This window comes from Notolepis coatsorum (assembly GCF_963971535.1).
Source record: "Notolepis coatsorum genome assembly, chromosome: 1".
In the NCBI taxonomy this organism is placed as follows: Eukaryota; Metazoa; Chordata; class Actinopteri; order Aulopiformes; family Paralepididae; genus Notolepis; species Notolepis coatsorum.
In genome coordinates, this window is record NC_140165.1 from 30,822,057 (window position 1) to 30,846,060 (window position 24,004).

General features: G+C 41.9%; 1 protein-coding gene across 1 annotated transcript in view; it reads right to left on the minus strand.

The window, feature by feature from the left end:
- pudp (pseudouridine 5'-phosphatase) overlaps nucleotides 1-20,651 on the minus strand; it is a 67,832-nt gene extending 47,181 nt beyond the window's left edge. The window contains exons 1-3 of the mRNA XM_084335940.1: nucleotides 20,563-20,651; nucleotides 17,899-18,117; nucleotides 4,540-4,769 (exon numbers count right to left, since the gene is read on the minus strand). Of these exons, the coding sequence (XP_084192066.1) occupies nucleotides 4,540-4,769; nucleotides 17,899-18,117; nucleotides 20,563-20,632 (519 nt within the window). The 5' untranslated portion in view covers nucleotides 20,633-20,651. The remainder of the gene's footprint in view (nucleotides 1-4,539; nucleotides 4,770-17,898; nucleotides 18,118-20,562) is intronic.
- Nucleotides 20,652-24,004: the final 3,353 nt, after the last annotated feature.

Genomic DNA, 24,004 nt, shown 5'->3' on the forward strand with positions numbered 1-24,004 from the left:
GACAGTTAAAGAGATTGAATATCTCCTCCCGTGATGTCATCAGAGGACACTGAATCCTTGTGTTGTTTTAATTACAGCTCAATGAAATGATGTAGATGAAATAAATAGCAATCCCTATTGCAATCCTTTTTTTTCAGATACATCATTCCATTGAGCTGTAAGGATTCAGTGTCCTCTGACCATAGCAGTGTCTGAATCCCGTATGTGAGAGCAGCCACTGCAGTCATATCTGACAGGACGGTACGATTCCCCCCTGAGAAATGAGGATGGAGGGATGTGAATTGCATTACATGCCCCTGTCTCAACGTTCTGTCCATCGGTTCTGGCATATGGCATTTCTCCTGCCATACTGCATAGAAATCAGATAGCAGGCTGAACCTGTAGCCGAGGTGGGCTGGCCGTGAATCCATCGTGAGAGACGTGGGCCGTGAGCTGGCTGTGAGACGCTTCAACCACGGGGGACCTGGGTGGGAAGGGAGGGGGATCCGGTGGGGAAACTATTGTACATGTATCTATTCTATTCACATATATGCTTACTACATGTATCTATTGCTATGTCCGCCCACCACAAACACGCAAACTGTCTAACGCCTGTCCCTGTCTCCCTGTGAGTGGATGTCTCGTGGTGATGACCAAGGTGGTGGATGTCTCGTGGTGATGGCCAAGGTGGTGGATGTCTCGTGGTGATGGCCAAGTTGATGTGATCCTCTCTACGTCGCCCCCATACGCCAAATGGATCCGAATGGAATACATACTCATGTGCAAACGGAATATGACTAATAATTTGAGCTCCGAGCCTTGACATTTAGCCTTTATCATATTATCACACTAGTGCTCGTCTCCCTATGCTTTCTCTCTTGTTGTTGCTGTTCTTAACTCTATTCTATTTAAATCTTTCAAAAAATAGTAGTAGTAGTACCACACCCATAGTAATGGTGTCCTTCCTCCCTCTGCCAAGGTCTTCAACAGCTCCGCCATCCTCTCCTGGAAGACAGTGACTATCCTTGGTGTGTCCATTGTGCTACATTTACAGTTATCAAAACCTTTTGCCAGCAGAGGAAAACCAATTACGCTCCCAAAGAGTAGTTAAAATCGTTTTTGTTGTGCAGAAATATTTGCCATGATGCAGCACTCCTGCTCCTTCCCCACATGCAGACAGTGTATCCTACTGAGCATGTGCACAGTAGGTGAACACTTAGTTTTTATTTTCATATTTTATTTTCCAGAATAGAATCAAACCAACAACACCTCAGTCCCATACCGTTGATTATACCCTTTGCTGTACATTATAGCTTAAAATATATTATACTATATATATAATATACCAATATTTTATGGCCAGGGAGCCATTCTTACTCAAAACTAATGGTTGGAATAGATTCAGCACCCCTGAAAACCCCTAGTTAGTCACCCCACACGTTAATATTTGATTTTTATTTTTTCATATTTTTCGCCCAAGCCCCCTGGGCTCCTTAACTTTGATTGGCTCTCCAGAATTCTCCCAGAGGATTTGGGTTTGAATAAATTGAGAGGTGTTAGTAGACACCTATAGGAACACTTTGGTGAAGAAAGCTATTGGTAATAAATTTTTTCACAGCTGGTCCAAACATCTTGCTAAAATTCCCTAACTAGAACTAGAAGTGCTATGTGTTATATTATTACAGTACAGTCTCCGTAAAAGCATGGTAGCCTACTTTACTGAGCTGTAAAAATTATACAAATTAAAATGTAGGATAAACAGATCAGGTGATGAGGTGCAGGTTGTTGATCATAATCTTGCTATTGGATTGATAATGGCAATGCAGATGCAGATTAGGGATGGGACTTTCTAGCAAAAGTGCCATTCGAAAATTTGTGTTTCATAATATCGAATATTCAAAAAAACAAAACAAATTATATAAAACCTTTTTTTTAGTTATCAGCTGACCGACAATAAATCAAAATGACACCATTCACCATTGTAGCCTATAATAACAGCATTGCATTGGCCTATCAACCGGCTTTAATAAACAAACAGAAACAGTAGCATGTGCATCTTTTTGATCAATTAGGCTATGAAAATTAGGCTGCCTCTAAATATAAAAAGGAATTAAATAAGAATGTTTGCTTCAAAAAATTAAAATAAAGTAAAACATTTTAATCGATCTTAACACATTAACTGCCACGCTTATATCCATCAATGTTTGATCACTGCCAGCACCGTAAGTCTATGGAGATGTTTACCTTCTTTGCAGGGCTATAACTTTTTAAATTGTATTGCTAAATTGACATTACTATGGCCCATTCAACATCGATTATCTATCGTTCAGGATGTAGGAACGTTTTACTTTTTCATTCACACATTCATACGAAAATACCGCCCAGAGTATAAATATGTTTTTATCGTTTTCTGCAGTAATTCCTAGAACGTGAGATATAGGCATAAATGCATATATTAGATTATCAAATGCCGTTTGATACCGATCGACGCTATATTAAAAATTTCAACTGTACATGGTCCTAAACGTTATGACTGATCATGTGCGGGTGAACGGGGGGGGGGGGGGGGGGGTCGTTTATAATTCCGTGATCGTCGTTAAATGATTCATGTAGTATGGGTGATATATAGATCAGAGCAGTTTGTATCGATAATGATAAACACTCACGCTGAAACTCACGGCATCCTCCTCTTAGCGTTGGGCGATGATACTGGAGCAAACAGATCCCAGTTATGTGATGGGGATCGAGGCGATCCATTTCCGGTTTGTAGAATAATAATAACAGGCCAAATCATGTGGATTATTGAGTTATGGCAGCGATCCATATCCACGGTGTGTGGCTAGAGTCCTGGGATGATAAACGAGTGGCCGGACGGATTTAGGGGACAGACCGAGCTCCAGCGGGCATATCCGGTTTGGCAACTCGCCGATCAGCCACCTGGTGGCAGTATTGAAGCGTTGCAGAGTTGTGCCGGCTCAGACAAGGATCCGTGAGTGAAATATGAATACCATGGCGAAAATATGAAATATGATCAGAATAACGTTGTACGCCGTGATCTGGCAGAATTCGCATGAACTTGAAACCCGTTCTATGGCGTTGTTGGCGGAGAAAGTGTTAAAGGAAAACTCCAACATTTTGGGAAATTAGCTTATTTGCCATCTACCCTGGAGTTAGACAAGAAGATACATACCTTTTTCTTCTCTGTGCATGCAGTAGGAGTAGGAAGACGTTGGGAACTAGGCTAATGGAGGAACCTACTTCCAGTGACTGACGCTAAGCTAGGCTAACTGTGCGTGTCTTCCTACTCCTACTGCATGCACAGAGAATAAAAAAGGTATGTATCTTCTTGTCTAACTCCAGGGTAGATGGCAAATAAGCTAATTTCCCAAAATGTTGGAGTTTTCCTTTAATAACAGAAACGACTATTCAAATTTTCGAATATTCTGTCCCATCCCTAATGCAGATGCACACACGCATTTCCCAAGGAGCAGTGAGCTCAGCCTCTGTCCAGATCAACTCTAACGTGAAGGTAAAAGGTGGACCACGGGTGGGAAAAGTGACAATTTGAACATTAAATTACAAATAAACGTTTCTATATAAATGTTTAACCACAACAGCATAATAGTAAAGAGGCTTTGGCAAGGCCACAGCATGCACGGAATGGGGAAAATGTAAGCGCCCTTGAGCAATTTTGAGTGACGGATATTAAAATGCGCTCCTCCTACCAGTTGGGAGCCACATGTGAGTAAAAATGAGGCACGAATTAAAAGACAAGCCACCATTTTAAACAATAGACTGCAAGAGCTTAAAACGTCCCTAATGGACAGAATCAGAATCAATCAAAGTTTGACGCTAGTGTAAATAAGGACTAATACTAATTATCATGCAAGATTTATTTAGGCTTGCCAGGCTAAATTAACACTTTCATACAAATGTACACATATTTCAAGAAAGACTCCCAGCAGTGTACCAAGGTGCCCTTGAGCAAGACAATTACTAACTCAGGAATGTGATCGGCTCAGCAAAAGAAAGACAGAAATAAATGTCCAATATATTATGACTAGTGGCATTTTGAAATGTGGCAAGAAAGACACCAATTTAACAGCATGTCCCCTTTCACACACAAAGCCATCCTTCTTGTGTTGCTAAGCAACGCACAAGTGTTTGTTCATATATCAGCTGTGATATATGACCCAGACTGTGGAGAGCAAGTTGTGCATATTTTTCCTTTTATACTTTTGTAGTTTGAAAAAGCTTTTCAGGCAGGGAAATTACATCTCTCTCTCTCTCTCTCTCTCTCTCTCTCTCTCTCTCTCTCTCTCTCTCTCTCTCTCTCTCTCTCTCTCTCTCTCTCTCTCTCTCTCTCTCTCTCAAATAGTCCTAATGTGTCAACTAACAAATGAGAGTGAGATCTGCCCTATAGCCAACATTTGCTATTAAAGCCCTACAGCCCTACATAGGCGATAAAGCCTATGTACCTTTTGAGGTCCACTCCTGTACTGTGAGTTCTCTGTGTGTGAAAGGGGCGAACCGACCGCCGACCCGACAGGCTTTTCTTACCGTCTCCGGCGCGGCGGGGGGGTGGAATCTAGCGGCGCAGACCAGGAAGGAGTCCGGCTGAGGTTTGCTGTTCTTCACGTCGGGGTCGTCTCCCAGGACGATGTGACTGAAGAGATCAAAGAAGTCGTGGTGGCGCTGGGTCTTCAGACGGAAGGAGGAGCCGGCCGAGCTGGTCGCCACGGCCATCGGGACGTTGTGTTTCAGCAGGTGTCTGACCAGTCTCTCCACTCCTGAAACCATGTATGTTAGATTTGAGTTGGCACACTGGGTTAAAAAGAATGGTTATGGTTTTTGGAATGCTAGCCCTTACTATCAATGATGTTGTTGATTGGTAGTAATAATAATAATAATAATAATAATAATAATAATAATAATAATAATAATAATAATAATAATAATAATAATAATAATAATAATAATAATAATAATAATAATAATAATAATAATAATAATAATAATAATAATAATAATAATAATAATAATAATAATAATAATAATAATAATAATAATAATAATAATAATAATAATAATAATAATAATAATAATAATAATAATAATAATAATAATAATAATAATACACTTTCTTACAAGATTTGCAGCCCAGAAGTGCTTCACAGCAGTAACAGACATAACATGTGCATAAACCAATAACAATACAACAAGACTATTTGATACCCACACAGTTTAAAACCTGACAGTCTTTCTTCCTGTTTGATACCCACACAGTTTAAAACCTAACAGTATTTCTTCCTGTTTGATACCCACACAGTTTAAAACCTGACAGTATTTCTTCCTGTTTGATACCCACACAGTTTAAAACCTGACAGTCTTTATTCCATGTTTGATACCCACACAGTTTAAACCCTGACAGTCTTTCTTCCTCTTTGATACCCACACAGTTTAAAACCTGACATTCTTTATTCCCTGTTTGATACCCACACAGTTTAAAACCTGACAGTCTTTCTTCCTGCTTGATACCCACATTGTTTAAAACCTGACAGCAGGGCTGTACACTAAGCTTTTTCACTAGGGGAACATTTTTAAATAACAATTTTACCATTATAGTGCAAAAAGATATGTTCCTCCTGCCTCATTACTGTGGTCCTTTTATTTAACATTTAAGTGCGTTTGTTTTCAGGTTTGTATCTTTTATAATGAACCAACTGAGAAAGTGTGTAAATCACTAATAGAACAAAAACAACAAACTGTGTGTGTATGTGCGCGCGCTTGTCAGGGGCGGAGCTAGGGGGTGGCTACCTGGGCTCAAGCCCCGGATGTATTCTGAAAAGCCCCGAATCTATTTAAAAAAAAAAAAAAAAAAAAAAATTTTACAATTCATCATTGTTACATGAAAATATGTTTGCACCAGATTTAGCAGAAGCTAATTTCCATCTGTGGTCTATCCAGCTGCTAACTGTATTTGAGTGAGTTAAGTCTTGGTGTTATGGTAGACTCAGACCTAAGCTTTAAATCACAATCAACAAGTTGACAAAAACTTAATTCTTCCACCTTAGAAACATAGCTAAAGTACGGCCATTTATAAATCAAAAGGACGCTGAAAACCAGATCCATGCCTTTATCTCAAGCCAACTCGACTACTGTAATGCACTCCTTACCGGCCTCCCGATTAAATACGATGATAACTATTTTATTGCAATGCACTATTGCATTATTTTATTCTATTTTACTAACTATTTTATTGCACTGCACTATTTTACTTTGTATCAGTGAATCATAGACGCCTGGCTATAAGAGCATTCGGAGCATCTCTGCTCTCCCACTATTGAACTTGGGGGAGCAAAGGTATAATCTTGCTCCACCACTTTTTGATTATATGAAAAATATGATATATCCCCCCCCAATATATAAATCTAACCATAACTACGTTATGGTTAACTGAGTTTTATAGTGAAAAGAGCAGCTTTATTGGTCAATATTGAAGGCTCTATATTGCAGTAAATTGCACGTACAGGTTCATTAAATTCAAAAAAAATCTGTCGTGGAGGGGGTCGTGCCTGAGCCCATCCAAACCACCCCTTGCCTGCAAAAAAAATCAAAAATCAAAAATCCAAAAAAAAATCAAAAAAAATATCAAAAAAAAAGGGGGGGGGGGGGCCATCTGGGCTAAGCCCCGGATCTCCTACAATCCTAAATCCGCCCCTGGCGCTTGTGTAGTGCTCCTTGAATGAGATCACCACAACACACACACACACACACCATTGCATTAATCAGGAGGACAAGAAACTCTGCATACCTTTGTTTCACAATGAAAAGTGCTTTATAAATAAAATGAATTATTATTATTGTAAATAACCCCATGAAAGATTTATTATTTTTATGGGTAATTACCTGCTTCATATTTGTGATGTTACTGGTTTCAGGGTGTGCCTAAAGTAATCAATGTGTTGGGCCATTTATAGAGATCTATGCCAATTAATGTTTTATGTATATCCGGGACTTTTTTTTTTTTATACGAATTGAGAGGCCTACTACGGTATTTGTTATGTCAAAATGCTCGCTATCTGTCTGTGTGTATACTCTGCTTTGGTCAAATCACATTCAGCATGCCCTCAGCAGGGTATCTGCGGCTCTGCAGATATACCCTACCCCCTCAGCTAGCCCCTTTCATGACTGCGATGCAAGCCAGGGGCTCGAATACGCATCGAATCAATGTTATAAGACATTGATATCAGGAGCTATCTGTAGCTACTGCTAGCCGGCTAGATAACGTTAAGACAACGCCTCAGTGAACTATTTAGTTTAATGGGACATTTCGTTTTGAACAGGAGGTATCATGCACTACTACTAGACTATTGCTGGAGCATTTGTTGATATCAGGAGCTATCAGTAGCTAGCCGGCTAGATACCGTTAGACAATGCCTCATGTATTAAACTAAAAGTGAATAGTTGACTGGGTCATTCTGTTTAAACAGTAACGATAGCTAGGTAGCTAACGTTAGCTCACGGTCGCATGCACCAGATTATAGCAGACTGCCGGAGGCATAGGAGCCTCTTGTTTACATGAGTGCGGGAGGGGCAGTGGAGAAGGAGGAGGGGCCGTGCGCTGCTGCTGTGTGTGTGCTTGAGAGAGAAGTCAGCGACAGCGAGTGAGATCTCCGCTAAGAATTGGATCATGTTTTTCGATCGGTTTTATATTTTATATATATTTATATATATTATTTATACTGAATACTGATACCGATCGCTGGCCGATCGATCGGGACATCCCTAATTAATTTAGGAGTGAAATGCGAATGAAGGGTTGAAATCACTACTCACTACTATTTTTAGTACTTGTGATATTTCTTAATAATACTGTGTCATTTAAAAGTAAACAGAAATTAGTTTTGAAGATACAGCTAATAGTATCTGTAGCTGAAGATATAGCGAGCAGAGCTGGCGAGGGAACACAAGTGGACAGAAATTAAAAATCTTCAACCTGAAGACCAGCTGATTCTTAAAACTTGGAACGAGCTTCCTGTGACATACCACACAATGCAGCGTGAGTATTGCCGTATATTGACCATGTTTGGCTCTACATATGCATGTGGGCAGTCATTCTTGCATATGAGGAACATTAAGACCAACCTACGCTCAATCACTACTCGCAAGCTTGCCCCCAAATATTATTTTCCACTCGCACGGGCCAAATTAAGGGGCAATTTGCGATCATCTCGTCGCAGTGTACAGCCCTGGACAGTCTTTATTCCTGCTTGATACCCACATTGTTTAAAACCTGACAGTCTTTATTCCTGCTTGGCAGTCTTTATTCCCCACATGAAGCTGTACAAACGGACTGAAATCTACTTTGTGTGCACTATGGGGTAGATTTCAGTGTCCATTCAGCTTGTACAGACAGGAACTCGACCCCATTGACTTTGCATTGGTTTGTGGCTAACTATCCAGAGCTAGTACGGGGAACAACATGGATTGTGTTGAGAAAGGAGTCTACCAATCAACAGCATTAAGTAAGTAGCAAATAGGGTTAGGGTTCCAAAAATCTGAAATATCCCCTTAAATGCTCCAATTCATAGTGTTCCATCACAGACATCTTGGCTGGGAATCAATATATGATTGTAATCAACTAGCAGGTGATTATCATTAAATGATAATCGTACAATAGCCAATGCACTGTGGCATTGGAACATATTTCACATTAACATGTATGATTATGTTTATATCCTTCAACAATGTTTGCGCATTACGCATTGTGTGGATGAGTGATTAGCAAAAAGGTCAAGCGGAACTATAAATGTTCAAACCAGTGGAGATATAGAACCAACGTGGAAGTCTTATCTGGCCTGAAGTTAGTGAAGAACACTTATAAACCAAGTGTTTTTTATTTTTAACACCAATCAGCAATGCCATAGGTCATCATCATTTACACCTAGAATGTTTATAAACCTAAACTTAAAGGAACACAGCAACATTATGGGAAATGCGCTTGGTCTTCTATCTTCTCGTCTGACTCTGGAGAAGTAAGCACATTTCCCATAATGTTGACGTGCCTCTTTAAATGTAACCTCAGTGGAGAGACCTCACGCCCTACCCTAACCTAAAATCAAAAAATTATTTTCAAGATTATACCAACTAGGGCATGGAGTTTTTTCTCTGGAGTGTTTCTTTACACCTACACCAAGGATAACCAAAATATTATCACATAACAGCTCTTAACACATAGAACGGCGTAAATCGTTATTGTCCGCCATGCGTTGGCCAACAACGGCGTATCACGTGTTTGGGATCAATATTTCATTTTTTCGCCATGGCATTCATAATTCATCCAGCCTGCCTCCGGACTGCAGCTGCACCCTGTTCTGACATTGCAACGCCTAAATACCGCCGCCTGGTGGATGGTCGGGCAAGTTACACTCACGCCAAACCGGAAGTGGCGATCGGTGCATCGAGGAAATTCCTCCGCCAGAGATATATTGTGGCGTGGATCAATATACACACTCGAGTGCATTTGGATCGCTTTAGAAACGCAATAATCAATATGATTTCGGCGTTTACTGCTCCTCCCTCCCCATCAACCTGGACCCCCTGCAATTTGCATACCGCCCCAACAGGTCCACGGAGGACGCCATATCCCATGTGCTGCACACAGCAGCATCACACCTGGACAAGAGGCAGGGGAACTATGTGAGAATGCTATTCATCGACTACAGCTCAGCATTCAATACCATAGTCCCCTCCAAACTCATAGCCAAGCTCAGGGACCTGGGCTTGAACTATGACCTCTGCCAGTGGGTCTTGGACTTCCTGACGGGCAGACCCCAGGTGGTGAGAGCAGGCAACTGCACCTCCTCATCCATCACCCTCAACATAGGGGCCCCCCAGGGCTGTGTTCTGAGTCCCCTCCTCTACTCCATGTACACACATGACTGTGTGGCTCAGCGGAATAACAACACAATCATCAAATTTGCTGACGACACAGTAGTGGTGGGCCTGATCTCTGCAAACGACGAGAGGGCCTACCTGGAAGAGGTCAAGGTCCTGGCGGGATGGTGCCAGGAGAACAGCCTCTCCCTGAACGTCAGCAAAACAAAGGAGATGATTGTGGACTTTAGGAGGTCTGGGGTCAGGGACTACAGCCCCCTCAGCATCGACGGGGCACCGGTTGAGAGAGTGAACAGTTTTAAGTACCTCGGAGCCCACATATCCGAGGACTTGACATGGACCACACACATTGACAGTGTTGTGAAGAAGGCACGACAACACCTCTACTTCCTCAGGCGCCTAAGGAAGTTCCAAGTCAGTCAGAAGATCCTTAATAACTTCTACTCATGTACAATAGAGAGCATCCTGACTGGCAATATCACCTCCTGGTTTGGGAATAGCACCGCACAAGACCGAAGCAGACTACAGAGAGTGACACGTTCAGCCGAACGCACAATTGGAGGGGGGCTTCCCACCCTCCAGAACATTTACAACAAGCGGTGCAGGGGTAAGGCTAAGAGAATCATCAAGGACTCCAGCCACCCAAACAACTGCCTCTTTGAACTGCTGCGGTCAGGCAAGCGATACCGGAGTCTCATGGCAAGCACAGAAAGACTCAGAAGAAGCTTCTATCCCCAGGCCATCAGGCTGCTCAACGAACAATAAACACTATGCAAAAACCATCAAATGCACACAGCACACACATCCACACGCACACACTCACTTTAAACAAACAACACACTGCAGCACCCACTCTCCACACTTTAGAACACCTAAACACACTTTATATTTATTGGTAAAGAATTTGCACTACAACCTGTACACCTTACTCTCCCACCAGAGGCGAGAACATATTAGACCATGTAGGGGTGGACGGTATAAACGGTATACGGTATAAACGGTATGAATTTGCTCTACGGTATGGATTTTGACTATACCGTGTAACCGGTAGTGCAGCTCTAAAATAGCAATGACGTCATGTAACCACAGCGCGACTATTTCACTCGCATTTGCCCCTAAAAATAGATAGAATTAGTCATAGATAATAGATATGTGCGAACTGGAAAAAGTTATTTAGGAGGCTTCGCGCAGTGGGCGTGCCAGCCCCTACCGCACGCATGTAAACACGGGTCTAGTAGTCTAGTGGGACGGGACACGGGAGCTGTCGGGAGGACGATGGCGTCTCCCTGAGCTAACGTTAGCTTAGCTACCGTTACAAAATGACCCAGTCAACTATTCACTTTTAGTTTAATACATGATGGGGCATTGTCTAACCGAACGGTATCTAGTCGGCCAGCTACCGATAGCTCCTGACATCAACAAACGCTCCACAAAGTCTAGTACTAGAGACGTGTATGCTACCTGTTAGCTCACGTTAACGCAAGTTAGTTCACCGTTCAAAACGAAATGTCCCATTGAACTAAATAATTCACTGAGGCGTTGTATTAACGTTATATATGCAGTAGCTACAGATAGCTCCTGATATCAATGTCTTATAACACTGATTCGATGCGTATTCGAGCTGAGGGCTTGCTAACGTTATACCAATACAATTGGGTCCAGGTGCAGCGCCGGAGAATCCTGGCCGTAGCTCTGCTCGAGGCTACTCGAGTATAGGTCCAGGTGCAGCTCCGGAGAATCCTGGCCATAGCTGGAGGCTACTAGAGTACACACAGACAGTGGAGCTTGTTGCGTGGTGGCGATGTCTCGCAGATAATACAAGTACAAGTCTAATTATATAATATATATATTTTATAAAAAAAAAGAATTATATAAAATAATTTTTTTTTAATCAAAAACGATGATACCGTGATATATACCGTTACCGTCTATGCTTCAAATTATACCGTGATATAAATTTTAGACCATACCGTCCACCCCTAAGACCATGTATACTCGCAATTTAAGAATGGGTACAAGTCACAGGCTCTTAGTCCATTCGGTAAATCGGACCACGCCGCCATATTTCTTTTGCCAAAGTATAGACAGAGTCTCAAGCGAACGCCGGTAGTATCGCGAGAGGTTAAGCGTTGGACTGTGACGTCAGAGGAGACGCTCCAAGCTGCACTTGAATGCACAGACTGGAGTGTATTCCGTGATAACAGCCAATATTAACGAATACACTGAAACGGTGCTTGACTTTGTCTGTACTCTGGTAGAAGAAACAATCCCCTCTACCACAATTAGAATCTACCCAAATCAAAAGCCTTGGGTAGATAAATCCGTCCGTGAGGCTCTGAAAGTGCGCACCTCAGCCTACAACACCGGGCTGATGACAGGCAACATGGAAGAACACAAGACGGCAAGATACAACGTCAGGAGAGCAGTAATAGAGGCAAAACAGCATTACAGGGATAAAGTTGAACTTCAGTTTGAACAGGCTGACTCTAGAGGTATGTGGCAGGGCCTCAGAACAATGACAGATTACAAAGGCACCCCCCTCAAACTGAACAGTGACATCTCCTTAGCAAATGATCTCAACACCTTCTATGCAAGGTTTGAGGCTGTGAATAACAACACCAGCCTACAAGCCACGGCAATGGGGGGGGGGGGTCTGCTGATGGAGACTCAGTGTTCAGGGTAACAGAGCATGAGGTGAGGCGGACCTTTAAAAAAGTGAATATCAGGAAGGCAGCAGGACCGGACGGCATCCCCGGCCGCGTCCTAAAAGTCTGTGCCGACCAACTGGCCCCGGTATTCACTGACATCTTTAACCTGTCCTTAGAACAGGCTGTCATCCCCACCTGTCTGAAGAAGTCCACCATCATCCCTGTACCCAAAAAATCTACGCCCGCTTGCCTCAACGACTACCGCCCTGTAGCCCTCACCTCCATAGCCATGAAGTGCTTTGAGAAGCTAGTGAAGGGCTACATCTGTTCCTCCCTCCCCATCAACCTGGACCCCCTGCAATTTGCATACCGCCCTAACAGATCCACGGAGGATGCCATAGCCCATGTGCTGCACACAGCAGCATCACACCTGGACAAGAGGCAGGGGAACTATGTGAGAATGCTGTTCATTGACTACAGCTCAGCATTCAATTCTCCACTTGCACAAATTGAAAGTAGGCACTTCCGGCTGACTTCCGGTTGCCAATAGTACTTCCTGTCCCATCCAAATACATTGGTTTTAGCTACTTTTCTCCCCTTATTTAAACAACTTTGTCGGCACAGAGAGGCAATGAAACGTTTGTATTATTATAGTATAGAATGTATTTAATAAGCAAACGTTTGTCAGCAGGGTTTTTGGGCTGTATTTCATGTAAAAACGTTTACTGTTAGTTTCCTTGCTCAGCCAGCATTAGCCTTCATTAGCTAACAGAAGCTAGTGGTTAAACAGGCCGGATTAGCTTTGAGCTAACTATCTTTCCCGACCCATGTATTCATTCCATTCTAAACATAACGTTAGTTTACAAAACATGACCTGTCTATATAACGTTGAGGAACAAATTATAAGTGTGTGGGTGTGTGTTTTGGTGAACATTGGACTGCAAACAGAAAATGCATCACAGTTAGACAGTAGCTACTGTTAGCTGCCCTCCGGATTAGCTTTGAGCTAACTATCTTTCCCGACCCATGTATTCATTCCATTCTAAACATAACGTCAGTTTACAAAACATGACCTGTCTATATAACGTTGAGGAACAAATTATAAGTGTGTGGGTGTGTGTTTTTGTGAACATTGGACTGCAAACAGAAAATGCATCACAGTTAGACAGTAGCTACTGTTAGCTGCCCTTCCGGATTAGCTTTGAGCTAACTATCTTTCCCGACCCATGTATTCATTCCATTCTAAACATAACGTCAGTTTACAAAACATGACCTGTCTATACACGCACACACTCACTTAAACAAACAACTCACTGCAGCACCCACTTTACACACTTTAGAACACCTAAACACACTTTACACTTTATATTTATTGGTATAGGATTTGCACTACAACTCGTACACCTTACTGTAAATTGTACCTAAATTGTACCTCATCCCATTTCTGCTCTGCACTATATAGTATTGTATATTAGTACATTGCATAGTATATTGTATATTGTATGGTAACTCAGTTACTTCTATTCTGCATCGAACATTGTACATATGTCTATACTGAACACTGTGACCTCTATTTTTACTTCTATTTTACATGCTATACTATTTTATTTCATACTTATCTTGTCTAACAGTCTCTGGAGCGAAACAGTAAGAAGCATTTTGTATAAAAGTATTCTGTACTTCTGTATGACAACTATTAAAGAAACTTGAAACTTGTAAACTGTACCTAAATTGTACCTCATCCCATTTCTGCTTTGCACTATATAGTATTGTATATTAGTACATTGCATAGTATATTGTATATTGTATGGTAACTCAGTTACTTCTATTCTGCATCGAACATTGTACATATGTGTATACTGAACACTGTGACTTCTATTTTTACTTCTATTTTTACATGCTATACTATTTTATTTCATACTTATCTTGTCTAGCACAGTCTCTGGAGCGTAACAGTAAGAAGCATTTTGTATAAAAGTATTCTGTACTTCTGTATGACAACTATTAAAGAAACTTGAAACTTGAAACATACAAACCGGAAATGGATCTAGCAGATCGACGTCAAATAATTGGGATATTTTTCCTCCAGTCTCATCGGCGAACGGTAAGGACACTAACGTTACTTACAGCTTGATTGTCCATTTCTTTGTTTGCAATCAGTCTGATCAATATACCATACTAAATAAAGCCGTTACTGACGATCAAGGAATTATAAACGACCCCCCCCCCCCTTTTCTTCACGCATGATGAAGCATAATGTATACCGATCATATACATTTGAATTTTTTAATATAGCGTGTATAGGAAAGAAACGCCAATCGATAATCTATCATATGCTTCAGGGCCTATAACTAGCATTTTTGGAATTACAGCAGAAAAGCATAAAAACATACTTATATTCTTGACGGTATTAACACAACAATGTATGAATGAAAAAATATAACGTTCCCACATCTGGAATGATAGATACCCGATGTTGAATGGGCCATAGTAATGCAGATATAGCTATAATATTTAAAAAGTTATAGCCCTGCAAAGAAGGTAAACATCTCCATATGCTTACAGCGGTGGCAGAGAGGGCATAATGATTGGCACAATGCACAGCGCCCAATGTGTTAAGGCCCTTACATAGTTGGGGGGAACGTAAGCGGACCGGACTCTGCGGAGGTCCGTGCATACTCAAAGCGTACTCAAAGCGGACTCCAAGCGCGAATGTCCAATTTTCTAACCGCGCGGACGCCCGCGCCGCTCACTTGGTGTCACACAAAAGGCTGATCGCCGTTTTAGTTGACATCGACCTGCATTTAAAGGGGACATGCATTGCTATTCCTTGCACTATTTGGGCAACTTTACACAATTCCTGTGAGTCTATGGAAGATATCTGTAAGGTTTTTTTCAAAGAAATTCATTGTTTTATATTTCTAATGAAGTACTCAAAAGCATAATTTTTCAGCCTCAGGATTTCAGGCTGTTATTGGATGGGCTCCGCCCATAAGCGCTCTGACAGTCACCCACACAGCGTGATACATACGAGAGAGAGCGAGAGAGAGAACGAGCAAGCGAGAGAGAGAGGGAGAGAGGAGAGATGTGTCCCCGACACACACGCAGTCAAGTTTGTGTGTAAATGCTCCGACGAGGGAGAGAGAGAGGAGAGATGCGTCCCCGACACACACGCAGTCAAGTTTGTGTGTAAATGCTCCGACGAGGGAGAGAGATGGCGCACACACATTTTTACACACACTTCTGCACGGTCCCACCGGTCCCTCTCTCTCTGCCTCTCTATCTCTTTCTCCCCCTCTCTCTCGCTCGCTCGTTCTCTGTCAAAACCCGTTTGAGGAAGTGTCGGGTTACACTATGCGCTACAATCATAGAGGGGGCGTTAAAGCAGATTATACAACATGCAAATTTCTTGATTCTGATTGGCTGAAACAGTCAAGTTAGACGTGGTTATTTCTCATAACACATGCTCGTGATCCCGGAACCCGCCCACAACCGAATTACAATCACTATTTTTTTTTAATGAAACCAAGATGGCGTACAATAATCTTTACGAATGGATGTGTTGATAGCGTCATAACGACTCATTCAAAAACGATTCTGTCACGTGGAATGTGTTAGTTGCTTAAACAATGTTGGATTATGAAATTGGTTGGTCATGACTCATTGTGAAACAAAATATAAATCGCGGGAAGTCTGTTGTTAGATGCCATTCGTCAAAAAGACACTCTCATTTCACTGTTAATAAAATGTTCAAGCAATCAATCAATCAATCCAATAACACACGCTCACTTCACTGTTAGACGGCATGCTTTGAAGCAGTTCGGAGGTGCATGCCATCTAAGAATGAAGTGAGCGTGTGTTATTGGAATGATTGATTGATTGATTGAACATTTTATTAACGTCTGCCTTGTTTCAAACTGGTTATGCTTAGGCCCTCTTTCGAAGTCGGTTATGCTTAAGAGTTTATCTTTAGAGCAGGGCGATAGACCACCAGCCCTGATTCCAAACTCTAGCATAACCGACTTCGAAAGAGGGCGACTTCGAAAGAGGGCCTAAACATAACCAGTTGGAAACAAGGCGGACATTAATAAAATGTTCAATCAATCAATCAATCCAATAACACACGCTCACTTAAAACAGCGCACCTCCGAGCTGCTTCTATAGAAAGTAGGTTAAAAAAAAATATGTGCCTCCTATAGGGAGGCAAATTCTCTTCTTTTTTTTAACCTACTTTTTCTGCGGATGGTTTTGTGAATAAATCTCCATTATGCTTCATTTAATGTGTGTTTATTGTATAGCAATAAGGTTGGATGAATTCGGCAATTGTAAAAAGATGTAGCACTGTCTATCTGTAATAAAATGTTCAATCAATCAATCATTCCAATAACACACACTCACTTCATTCTTAGATGGAATGCCTTGAAACAGCGCACCTCCGAGCTGCTTCTACACACGAAGGCAACTTCTCTTTATTTTTTTGGAACAACTTTTTCTGCGGATGGTTTTGTCAATAAATCTTCAATTAATGTGTTTATTGTATAGCAATAAGGTTAGATGAATGCGCCAATTGTATAAAAGACATTACACCACGCGCAGTCGTGCGTTATGAGAATTAGAGCATGCCTAGGGGGGTCTAACGACCACCCCTAGGCATGCTCTAATTCGTGATGTAATGCTTAATCAGCTACTTCCTATGTCGCATTGCGAGTCAAATCAGAACAGCTTAGTTGAGTGAGGGAAGATCTCGTGAACTCGAGACTAGACTGATGAGTCAATATGATAATTAACGACACAGACCACATTGATATAATCCCCAATTGCTAGGAAAATTAGCTAAACACTGGAAAAGGCCATTTATAATGCATGGGACCTTTAATGTGACACAATCTGCATTTTACTCTGAACACCCACTCCGTGCCAAGAGAGAGTAGGGCAGGATCATGGTTAAATGGGTAGGATTGGTCCGGTAAAACGTTGGCAGGTAGATGGCGCTAAATTTAGTTTTACTATCACTAATCGTCATCCATTCCAATTCATATACATTTCGACCATGTCTTTTTTCATCATCTGAAGAAACTTGAAAAGTATGAATGGCTTTTCTAAATGAAGTGTGTAAAACTTTTTATTTCGAAATCTTGGAAACGGAGATAACCTAGACTCTTTATTTTGACATCGGATGACAACGCCATGCCAGAAGTGTAAACAGCGTGAATTTTTTTTTGTAAACTGCCGCGAGACATGTAGGAAATTGGTACGCGGAGGTACACTCAACTATGAAAGCTCAAACGACTGCGGACATGCCGCGGGGAGTCCGGTCCGTGTACGTTTCGCCTGACTATGTGAGAGCCTTTAGGCACAAGTGGAGGTGCACCTGGCATCAGCTGGGCGGAGGGAAACAGCTCCTGTTGAATGTCTCTGGCTTCAGCCAGGAGTTGCTCGGCTGTCATGGGGAGCTCAAGGGCGTCGCGGATAACTTGGCAGGCGTCCAACGCCTTTCTGCCCATGACGCTGGACTTCACGTCCCACGTGTACTGCTTTCCGAAGCGGTCACATATCCTCTGGAAGGACACGGTGTACAGCCTCTCTGTATCTACAAAGAGAAGGAAAACACAGCAATACTTACTATTCAACAGGGGTGTAAAGTACTTGAGTAATTGTACTTCGTTACAATACTTAAGTACTGTTTTTGGGGATTTGTACTTTACTCAAGTATTATTAGGTTTGTATACTTGTACTTTTACTCAATTACATTTCAGAGAAAACAAACATACTTTTTAGTCCTTACATTTAAAATGCAGACCTACAAAGTACAAAGTACAAATCTCACAGGTCCAACCATTTCAATTAGTATAGTTGTTTCTCTGGCCAAACGTTAACGTTATTAACCCTGCAGCCGCACTTTATTTAAAAACAACCTATCAAATCCCCATCATGGAAAATTAACCCACCCATACCCAGAGCCAAACTTGGTATTGCACTTTGTTTAAACTTTCTTTTTTGTCTGATGTGTGGGTTGGAGTTTAGTAACGTATTATACTGTGGATTTATTCAGACCTCTCTTGGCAGAGCCTGAGGTGTGGCCAGCAGTAGCAAAAAATCTCCTGACCCCACTCAGCTACACACACATCAGACCCAGACAAAGTGCAATACCAAGTGTGGGCTCTTTTGTCTAGAGGGCGCTGTTTGATGGCATTACAGATTCTACCTTTAATGATGGGTTGGTCTGTTTGGGTGTGCCAGTGAGCCAGCATTGGCAATAGTCCATAATATTGTAAATGCGAACACCTAAATGAAAGGTGCTATAGATAATTTTTGTATGTAGAGCAATCACTAAAAGAATGATTTACTTTTACTATTTTACTAGTATTAGCTGCTAGTGTTTACCCTGCTGTGACACATCTGTGAAAAGGGTCCATTAATGTTAAAGGGGAACACCACCCAAATCAAGAATTCCATTGTTATTTTCATGGCCTAGGAAAAGCTGAATCAACATTTGTGAACATGAGCTACTCTCTCCCAACGCCAGAAAATAGAGAAGATTCAAACCTGTGATCAGGTATTAGCTCCAAGAGCAGCTTTGGAGGTAGTGTTTTGATATTTGGGTAGCCCCTTTCGTGACTGTGATGCACGCCAACAAGGTTTGGCTGAGTGAATCCACAGTCCCTTGCTCCTCATAAACTTCAATCAGTTCGGATCCTTTGAATTAATGAGAATGTCCACAAACACGGCTTCACGTAGAAATCACTGGCTGCTCGCAGAGACGAGTGCTTAGGCAAAAAATAGTTCAGAGTATATTTGCTTAGAAAACGTAATTGTCTAATTAAATTATTTTTTATTTCTCCACGTGGTAAATACACAGGTCACAACATGTTTACATGAACGTTTTGGAGTTGTATTTGGAGTGTGTTTGGTGGCTTTAGCTGCCTGATGCCGGAAATAAAGCGGTGTTGACCAGCGTTATTCCGAAGCCACAGCGTTCAATCTGGCTAAAATATGGCCAGAACAACTAGACCATTATTCACCAAATTACAACTAAATCGCAACAGTAAATAGTAGTAGAACTTTTACAGAAATTTAGAGCAACCACATCCCTTTGGATGTCACAACAAACAAACCTTTAGACTAGAGCACCGTAGGTGAGCCAGATTGAACACTGTGGCTTTGGAAGTGTCCGTCCTTATATCAAAAGTTTCAAAACACTAGTCCCAATATCAAAACACTAGTCCCAATATCAAAACAATGGTCCTTATATCAAAACACTAGTCCTAATATCAAAACACTAGTCCCAATATCAAAACACTAGACCCAATATCAAAACACTAGTCCTATTCCTAATATCAAAACACTAGTCCTAATATAGAAACACTAGACCCAATATCAAAACACTGGCTCCCAATCAGGTATAAACGTCTGGAGATCCTCCTCTTGACAACGGATGGGAGACTGATTTTGTGTACCCTCAGGATGTTTGTTTGAGATGAGCTTCATTCTAGTATTCTCAGTTCTGAAACAGAAATGTACCTGTAAACTCAGAACATTCCCCTGGCTGCTCTCATATGTGTCACATTTACCATCTGTACTCAACTAACCTTATTGGTCAACTATATTCACTAATATGTTTGGACTGTCTTTGACTGTAGTAATAACATTTATGAATTATTCAATTTGGCATAGTTCCCCTTTAATCAAAGTCATGTGTCATAACATTACAGGCAAACAGTCAGGGGGTGTCTCAAAACACTCTTTCAAATAAACACACACACGATCTCTCTCAAACACACACACACCTACGAATGCATTGGTACAATGTCAACAACACAACCCAGTAGTCTAGTCAACTGTCTGTGACTAAGTAAACATCACGTACAATTAACATGCACTTAATTGCTAACGTTAGCTTAAAAAAACAAGTCATTGATTGACTGAATGAATCATAACAGCTTCAGGTTGGTTGCAGCTAATACAAAAAAAATGCATTTTAGTTTGTTTTTAAAATTACAACGCAAGATGCCAAGTAAGAACGTGTTTTTTAAACCTAATAATAATCCATCCATGTCGAACAGTACATGGCTCACAGGTTTGTAAGACTTGCTTGAGAGAGACATGCTTGTTTGCTGCTGTAATAGTGCGTTCGGTCGCTAACAGCAGTAGAGCGAGCTCGCGCTTTGAAACAGGAAAAATTTGCCGTTTATAATGTGGTGGACAAGCAAAAACTAACACAGAGTGAAAAAACAGTCGCAGTAACATTAATAAAGCAACGGAGTCAAACCAATAACGCGTTTATTCGCACTTCTGTTAGGAAACAATATTATCTGTTAAATGTACGTCATCACAATAAACGTTTTGAAACAAAAGCTAAACGGAGAAAGAACTCGAAACTAGAGCAATTGAGGGTTTCCCCAGTGTACGTTTATCGTTATCCTGGTGCAATGGCTGATGGTAATTGGAGTCATCTCCATTAATAGTTTGGCGTACTAACATGGAGACACATTTTTAGTACAGGGAAATGGCATAACTAGAGTTGGTGTTCTTCTGGCATGCTATAATCGTAGACTACACTATACAGGAGGTGGTGATGTATTGCTGATGACCTAGGTGAGTGTCATGTAAAATACGGTGCCATTTGGTCAGACCTACGCTATTTTCTGAAAATCCGCCTAAAATACATGATTGATTGATTGAAAATTGTATTAACAGATTGCAGAATGGGTACAACAATACAGTACAACTCAATACACACAATTGTTAAGGGGATGCAGACCAGAGAAAGACTTTCGTCTTGTTTACATCAGGGTCCCCCATTTCAATTCATCATAACATATAGACCACTACGCGTTACATTGAAATTGGGGAAGAGATTGCGGGGGGGGGGGGGGGGGGGGGGGGGGGGGGGGGGGGGGGGGCAAATGAATGAATGTGGATGAGAGCCTTGACATTAAGTGATTGCAGATACGGCTGTGGGGGTGCTAGAGACATGATCGAATAGACTTGTATGCGTCTGAATCTCCTGAACACGGCGCGAGACATTCCTAATCGATCAGAACTAAATTGGCAGCGAAAAAGACCGTTTTTAAGCATCGATTCCCCATGCACATGCGCAGATTGGCCACGGAGTGTGACGCAATGCACATCCACCCTGGAATGTTCCATTAGAGGGGGTGTTGTGTTGTGAGAATGTGAGCGGCAATCGGAGCATCAACTACTAACAACAGAACAACAAGCAGCCATGCCTAAAAGTTGCTGTGTTGTTAATTGTTCGGCCAACATTCATTCATTGTTGTTCTGTTGTTAGTAGTTGATGCTCCGATTGCCGCTCACATTCTCACAACACAACACCCCCTCTAATGAAACATTCCAGGGTGGATGTGCGTTGCGTCACACTCCGTGGACCGTGGCCAATCTGCGCATGTGCATGGGGAACCGATGCTTAAAAACGGTATTTTTCACTGCCAATTTAGTTCTGATCGATTAGGAATGTCTCGCGCCGTGTTCAGGAGATTCAGGCGCATACAAGTCTATTCGATCATGTCTCTAGCACCCCCACAGCCGTATCTGCAATCACTTAATGTCAAGGCTCTCATCCACATTCATTCATTTGCCCCCCCCCCGCAATCTCCTCCCCGATTTCAGAATCCCGGAAGTGTTGCGGTGGTCTATATATGACAGATAGACAGTACTGCTACATCTATACATTTATGACATACCAGATTTACAAATACAGTACTGTTTGTGATACAAAAAGAGTAAAAAATGAATAAAAAAAAAGGAGAGTATATAAATTTGACGAAGAAACTGTTCATTGGAGGAGGTGGGGGGGGGGGTGATTGATTGATTGAACATTTTATTAACAGATTGCAGAATGGGTACAATACAGTACAGCTCAATACACACAATTGTTAAGGGGATGCAGACCAGAGAAAGACTTTTGTCTTGTTTACATCAGGGTCCCCCATTTTTTATTCATCATAGATTGGGTAGGTGGGGTGGGTAGGTGGGGGGGGGGGGGACTGTACATTGGAGGTGGTGGGGTGGGTGGGGGATGGGTAGGCGGGGTGGTGTAACGTGTTATGATTAGGGATGGGTACCTTTCACATTTGAACCGGTACCGGTACCTGTGAATCGATACCGGTACCCAACGGTACCTTTTTTTCGGTACTTTAGTCTCAAGAAATTTCATTTACCTACCTCAGTCGTAAAAAAAGAAAAATCCAAACTTCAAATAACTACAATTTCGACAGTTTTCGGCTTGTCATTGCTCCGACTGCTTTGTTGTTGAATCAAGTCCAATCCTAGGTAAGCATATATTGTGCGTGTGAACGTTGACATTTTTTTTTTTTGGTATCTCACTTGATTCGATACTCGGTAGTAGCCTACCGACGTGTTTCGGTTCGGTACCTCAAAAGTACCGAATTTGGTACCTATCCCTAGTTATGATAAAGACATTGGACGTTACCTACCTCCTGACAGTGGTCCCCTACCTGGTCTCCTACCTGCCTCTAGTGGCCAGATGAGCCAGATGGTGCATGCAGCCATTTTGGTCTTGTTTAAAATAATAGAGTTAATCTCCACTTATTTGTTGTCTTGGGCCATCCCTGCCTTTGTTTGATGTCGTCTCCCTGTCTGGTTGTTGTGTGTGATATTGTTTTTTTGTGTCTAGTTTGGTGTTTATTTGATTCTGTGTCTTGGCCTGGCCTTGCCAGGTGTTGCTCATTGTAATTAGTCCTTGTATTTAAGTGTGGGTCTGTCCTCACTTCCTGGTGGCGTCATTTCCTCCAGTACCCTATGTTGTTCCTGTATTGTGCCTGTGTCCTATCATGTGAGTTGTTGTCCAGTCAAGTGAGCTTGTTCTTCTGTTTGTTTCGTTAGCTTTGTTTTGTGCTGTTGAAGTCAGAGGCTCTGTCTAGGATTGTTAGTAACTGTCTAACTGCATATATAACTGTGTCCACTAGAGGGCGCTCTAGGCGGAGCCACTCGGGAACACCACCAGGTGGCGAGTATAAATATAGATGTCTCCTCCCACTCTTCCCCCCCCCCCCCCCCCCCCCAGCCTCTCAGTGAGAGGAGAACTATAGAACTGCTGCTCTGCCATGTGAATAAAAAAACCACGCCAGTTAAAGGCTAAAGATAGAAACCATGCCTCTTGACCACATTATTGTCGCCCTATAGCCGGATTCTGTCAACAGGTTATGGGCCCAGATAACGCCGGGGCGAAATAATAAGGGTAGCAAGCTTAGCTAAAGTATAGGCTAGGTTAGCACTGAGGGACCAGACAAACAACCTGAGTGTGTGATTTGTGGAGAAAGGTTGGCAAACTCGAGCCTGAAGCCCAGCAAGCTGAAGAGATATCAGGCGTCTAAGCACTAGGGGTGGGACGATACATCGATCCAGATCGATACATCGATGTAATTATCAACGATCGAATCGGATCGATGCAATGTAATAAGATCGATTCATATCGATACTCTTATTTTGAAAAT